This window comes from Salvelinus sp. IW2-2015, linkage group LG1 (assembly GCF_002910315.2).
Source record: "Salvelinus sp. IW2-2015 linkage group LG1, ASM291031v2, whole genome shotgun sequence".
In the NCBI taxonomy this organism is placed as follows: domain Eukaryota; kingdom Metazoa; phylum Chordata; class Actinopteri; order Salmoniformes; family Salmonidae; genus Salvelinus; species Salvelinus sp. IW2-2015.
This window is the reverse complement of record NC_036838.1, coordinates 404,759-410,915: the sequence shown is the minus strand read 5'-3', so window position 1 is coordinate 410,915 and position 6,157 is coordinate 404,759. Positions and strand designations below refer to the sequence as shown.

Below are 6,157 nucleotides of genomic sequence, written 5' to 3'. Positions count from 1 at the left end.
AAGATAGGTGCAAGACACTGTTTCTTGTGTGTGTGTGTGTGTGTGTGTGTGTGTGTGTGTGTGTGTGTGTGTGTGTGTGTGTGTGTGTGTGTGTGTGTGGTGTGTGTGTGTGTGTGTGTGTGTGTGTGTGTGTGTGTGTGTGTGTGTGTGTGTGTGTGTGTGTGTGTGTGTGTGTGACGCATTACCTGGTCGTTGTAATTGTATTCGGACAGTCTTTGTGTCCTTATTTGCTTGGTGAGATTGCTGTTAATATACGGACACAATTTCATTTTTGTTACACTTTTAGGTCAGGAGGTGGGAGAAGGTGTGTCTGTTAGTGGAGGGCAGGATCATGCTAATATAATAACCCAGGCTGCACCGATGCTACGTTCTTCTTGGAAACATGTCCGACTGGTTTCCAGATGCCATTAAAATGATGTGTTTGATGTTTTTCAGCTATAGTTTGATATCATAAAGCGCCATCTGTTCTTGATCTATAAAACTGTTCTAGATTGGTACAGACTGGTAACAGAATCGACTGATTGCCTGGTACAGATACCTCCACAAGGTTAATGTCCCTCATTAATATGCAAGATAACGTCATCAACTGAATCACATACTTTATTTATTTATTTATTTTATTTCACCTTTATTTAACCAGGTAGGCCAGTTGAAAACAGGTTCTCATTTACAACTGCGATCTGGCCAAGATAAAGCAAAGCAGTCGCCAAAAACAACACCACAGAGTTACACATGGGAATAAACAGAACGTACAGTCAATAACACAATAGAACAAATCTATATACAGTCAAATCTAACATCTATATACTTAACAATAGTGATGAGGCTGATACTGGTATTGGAAATTAAAATCGGCAGTCAAACGTTGCCAATCAATTCCCACAGATCCCCTCATATCTTTATTTTTTTTACCTTTTCACTGGTAATAGCATATGGGATGTTTGATTTTCAAACAACCAAACTGCCAGGAGCCAAACAAACGTGTTTGTTCTTCGTAGCATAACTAGAAGCAGACAGTTAATGATCAACTGACATTCTGTTAGAATACAGTGAACTTAACATGTTCATGTTCCCTTTAAGGTAGTGTGTGTGCGTGTATGTGCGTGTGTGTGTGTGTGTGTGTGTGTGTGTGGTGTGTGTGTGTGTGTGTGTGTGTGTGGTGTGTGTGTGGTGTGTGTGTGTGTGTGTGTTGTGTGTGTGTGTGTGTGTGTGTGTGTGGTATGTCGTCGCGAGTGTGTGCTGCACCTTTGTCTACACTAAGGCTAATTTCCCATAGGAAGTATCCATTTTAAAACAAATCACTAGGCACAGTCAATCACATGGACCTGAGACACAACCTCAATATCTTTTAGATAACAAACAGAAACGAATCAAACTCAACAAAAATACCTATTGATGATTCTTTCTTCCTTTAGTTTTATTTGGGAATGACAGAGGTACTGAAGCCAGTATTCCCAACCCATATTCCCATTATTAGGACATACAATTCTCACCGCCTGTAGTCTGGTGCAACCACAGATAACGAACGCACAATGGAGTAGTCGTAAACTTTAACGCTGTGTGTGTGTGTGTGTGTGTGTGTGTGTGTGTGTTGTGTGTGTGTGTGTGCTTTGTGTGTGTGTGTGTGTGGTGTGTGTGTGTGTGTGTGTGTGGTGTGTGTGTGTGTGTGTGTGTGTGTGTGTGGTGGTGGCGTGGCGTTGCGTGCGTGCGTGAGTGTGTGAGCGTTTGGTGCGTGTGAGCGTGCGTGTGTTTGGGCAACCACTGCTTGAGGCTAGTAAGGATACAGTATCTACACCTGGATTCACAAAGAACCCAGCTTTACAGACTTAGTCATGTAACAGATATAGGACTGCGGWCCATGGTCAAAGAGGATCTCTTAAAAGGTTAAGATGGCACGCATGGAGGAGGCCTGTTCTTAAAAACAGGAAGACAAGGGACAGAAGTGTTTTCGCMGAGCGTGTCTTCATGAATGTCAGGAAATTCAAGGAAGTGTTGAACCGGTGTTGAACTGTAATTAGGCTACATTTAGCATCTATCTTTAAGAAGACATGGCCTTCAGGGAAAGCAGGCAGGAAGTCCGTCCGAGTCCGCTCATGGAACCTGGTTTTGGTCAAGCTTGGCATGATCACCCTAGGAACTAGCACTACCACCTGGTGTAGGCTTTGGTCAACTGGTGACGTGACATTTGAACGTGAGCCGTGTCAGACAACACCAGCTTTCCTCATTCATTCACTCACACACACCCATTCTTACTTATTTAGGCCCAGTGGTCGTGTGGGAGCATCTAGGCCATTGAAAACTCCTCTCCAATTCATTCCACCCATTGAATAGGACTCGATGCATTTATGTTTATATTCAAAATGTGCACACCATGTGTGAGTATGCCGCCTGATCTACAAAAACGAACCTTCGGTTTGCGGCCCTGATTTAGTTTAGATTGAAGTCACCATCCAGCCTCAAGTGTTTGTTATGGTTACGTAGCCGTAATCGTTAAAGGGGGAAATGGTAAATATTATTGTCAGCATGATTCAATGGTAATGTTTTCAACTCAAACAAGAAGGGCTTAGCTAACCAGTTATTTTCATCACTCTCCTCTGAATACTCCAAAYGGGACCATTATGACAACACCCTCACACAACAATGCAATGTCTCACTGGGTAAAATGAATAGAATTCCCCGGCATAGATTGAAATGTCTGATTTTGAACAGTGTTGGCTCCATAGAATTAGGAATTACAATACAGTAGTAATTTATTAATAGGCTCTGTATGGGTCGTTCGCTAATGCTTATTTTTTCAGTCAATAATAATAGTGGGGGCACGTGTGAATTGTGAATGATTGATTGGAGGGGAATTTTCCATTCATTGTACAACGCAGAAGGTCAAGATAGTAGGCCTATATGCGGTTCAACTATTCTTACCATTGGTTGCCTTCCCAAGATCCACCACCACCCACCCCAATTTAACCCCGATAGAAACACTCAGCCCATAAGCATTTTCATTCACCCTTTTTGCCAATATCACTTACATCTGTCACGCCTAGTCATTCACAAAGTCATTATCACCCTTAAGAGATATCTAAGCAGCGAACATCCTTGAGGCTAATGTAAACTACTCCAAGACGGAGGGGCTCCGATGTCACCGTGGATACGTGATGACAGCTTAAGTCAGAGGCGTGACTCTTGAGGGGTCACCCAGGCTGCCTGCCAGGGGCAGAGGGGCACTGAGGCACACCAGGAAGCAGAAGGGACTCACTTGAGGTGAAGGGCAGAGTGCTTGAGGGTAAAGAATGTGACCGCTTGGTTCCTCTGCCCTACTCTGGACCCAAACATAGTGTGGTTACTAAGAGAGAGAGGAGGACACTGTGAGAGATAAGCCTATAGAACTAGCGCTCTAGCATAGCCTATAGCTCTCACATAGTCTGCCTATGTCCACACCCTCCATTGTATACTATGCACATCTTCATTTTATATTGACAGTGCTTTAAAATGATTTGCAAGACAAATTCTCTCTGGAAGGCAATGCAATGTTCGATTCTATTCCCCTGTATAGCCTACCCTGAAATTGTCCAAGTGTCCATGTTACTCATATCCTTTATGATTGTTGGAAACTGGCAGCGAGTGCGTTAATAACACTTTGTCTTGACTCCACCTTTTATGTAAATGTCAGTGTGTGAGTGGGGCTCGAGGCGCTGAGAGCGCACAGTGAATGGGGGAGCAGCGTTCACTACCGCTCTGCTTGGTTCTTAGGGGAGCTGGAGTGCACTGTGTTTATATTCCAATCGGGAGAAAGAACGACCGTTCTGGATGTAGCCTCCAATCATGTTGTCGGCGTTGGATTGTGCATCAATACCGCAAGTGTTTGAATATTGAGAGCTGGGATATAAGGGCTGCCGACTGGAATTGTAGTCATGGGAGGCCAGATAACGCGAAATGCCTTGTACGGTAAGGAAAAATAACGTTTAGATACACATAGATCACGTCACCATTGCTTATACTGTACACACTGTAGGTTATCGTTTCGTTCAATTTGCAATGCAATGGAGAATAGTTGGAGAGTGCAATTCCTGTCGCGTAAAACAACGTTGCGTGTGTATCAGGTAGGCTACCCACATTCTGATGTCACACAGATGTCACACTGGAGACATACAGACATGTGCATACATTGGCTAGGCTACAGAAGGCTATTCCCTTTGATCAGTGTTATAATATAAATAAAAACATTAAAGCTTTTCCTTTGGGTCGATTTGATACATTTTGTATTGAATGCAGTTGAATAATTTATAGCAATTCATAGGAAAACCTGCTGATGTCATTATTCGTCTATCATCCGTTATCCGTTTCCACGTTGATACCAGAGTTTGCGTTCTTCCTCAGTCGCCTTCTGTTGATGATAGTAACTGTAGACGCAGTTTGTTAAGAAAGTTGCGGGGTTTCCCCCCAACCCCCTCAGTATATTTCAGTTGTCTCACATTGGTGTGGGGGTTTCCCACACTCTGTGCACTGGGGGAAGTCAGTCATATCCAGCTGTGCTGTTAGTGGGCCAACCAACCAACCAAACCAATCAATAAATCAATTTGTGTTTATGTAGGCTATCACAGCTTAGCTCATCCTATGCATAGCCTTATTGCCAAGTCCCAGAATTACAGTATAAGGCAATGCAAACACACACACATCACACACACAACCACACACACACCACCACACACACACAACACCACACACACACAACACACACACACAACACACACACCACACACACGTCGTATGGCGCCGCCTCAAGGTGACCTGTCAAGTCAAGAGGAATATGATGACAACAAGGGGTATGTGCATTGTCACAAAGTGTGTGTGTGTGTGTGTTGTGTGTGTGTGTGTTGTGTGTGTAGTGTGTGTGTGTGTGTGTGTGTGTGTGTGTGTGGTGTATGTGTGTGTGTGTGTGTGTGTGTGTTGTGTGTGTGTGTGTGTGTGTGTGTGCGTGTGTGTGTGGGTGTGGTGTGTGTTGTGTGGTGTGTGTGTGTGTGTGTGTGGTGTGGATGTGTTTAACTATTCTTGTGGGGACCAGAAGTCCCTACAACGAATAGTAAACAAAGTAAAAATTGACCACTGGGACATTTTGTTAGTCTACCACAAGGTCAAAATGCGTATTTATAGGGGGGTTTTAGGTTAAGGTTAGAATTAGTGTTAGGGTTAGAATTAAGTTAAATTATTAAGGTTAGGAGCTAGCGGTTAGTTGATAGGTTAGGTTTAGGGTTAAGGTCAGGGGTTATAGCGGTAAGAGTACGGGTTAGGATTAGGGTTAGGTTTAGGGTTAGGGGTTAGGGAGAATAGGATTTTGAAAATGGACTGAATTGTATGTCCCCACAAGGTTAGCTGTACAAGACTGTGTGTGTGTGGTGTGTGTGTGTGTGTGTGTGTGTGTGTGTGTGTGTGTGTGGTGTGTGTGTGTGTGTGTGTGTTGGGTGTGTGTGTGTGTGTGTGTGTGTGTGTGTGTGTGGTTGTTGTGTGTGGTGTGTTGTGTGTGTTCTGTTGACTCACGTTACTCCAGTCTGAATCCACAGGGAGGGAGACACTGAGTGGGCACCCACCAATGCCCTTGACCCCCTAGACATATGTTCCTGTCACACCATGGCAACAGGCCATGACTAAACACACTGGGCACTACTCTGTTTAGTAGACCCCGTCTTACCCTCTCTCCTATTCCTACTGTTTCATTCATTCATTCTGTCTCTCTTTCTCTCTTCCCTACTTTCTTTCATGTTCTCCCTCTCTCCCTCTTTGTGTCTCCTCCATTGACTTGAGACAGAGATATGTGTATACGCACTTTAGCTTAATCATGAACACCTCTTGGCTCTGCATGATGAGTGATCTGTGTGCATTTCTTTCTGTCCCATGTCTATATCCAAATGACATTTATATTCGCAGGACAAGGTGAGATAGGAACATTGATAAGACTTACACAATCAGCAGCTCGTATTTGGAGAAAATCCTATGAGGATAAGCATTCTCTCTCTCTCTCTCTCTCTCCTCTCTCTCTCTCTCTTCTTCTCTCCCTTCCTTCTTCGCTCTCTCTCTCTCTCTCTCTCTCTCTCTCTCTCTCCCTCTCTCTTGTCTCTCTCTCTCTCTTGTTTTCCTCTCTTCTCTCTTCCTCTCTTCTCTCTCT

At 43.9% G+C, this 6,157-nt stretch overlaps 1 protein-coding gene across 1 annotated transcript in view; it reads left to right on the top strand.

The window, feature by feature from the left end:
• Positions 1-3,693: 3,693 nt before the first annotated feature.
• neurl1aa (neuralized E3 ubiquitin protein ligase 1Aa) overlaps positions 3,694-6,157 on the top strand; it is a 72,615-nt gene continuing 70,151 nt past the window's right edge. The window contains exon 1 of the mRNA XM_024010143.2: positions 3,694-3,942. Coding sequence (XP_023865911.1) covers positions 3,909-3,942 — 34 coding nt within the window. The 5' untranslated portion in view covers positions 3,694-3,908. The remainder of the gene's footprint in view (positions 3,943-6,157) is intronic.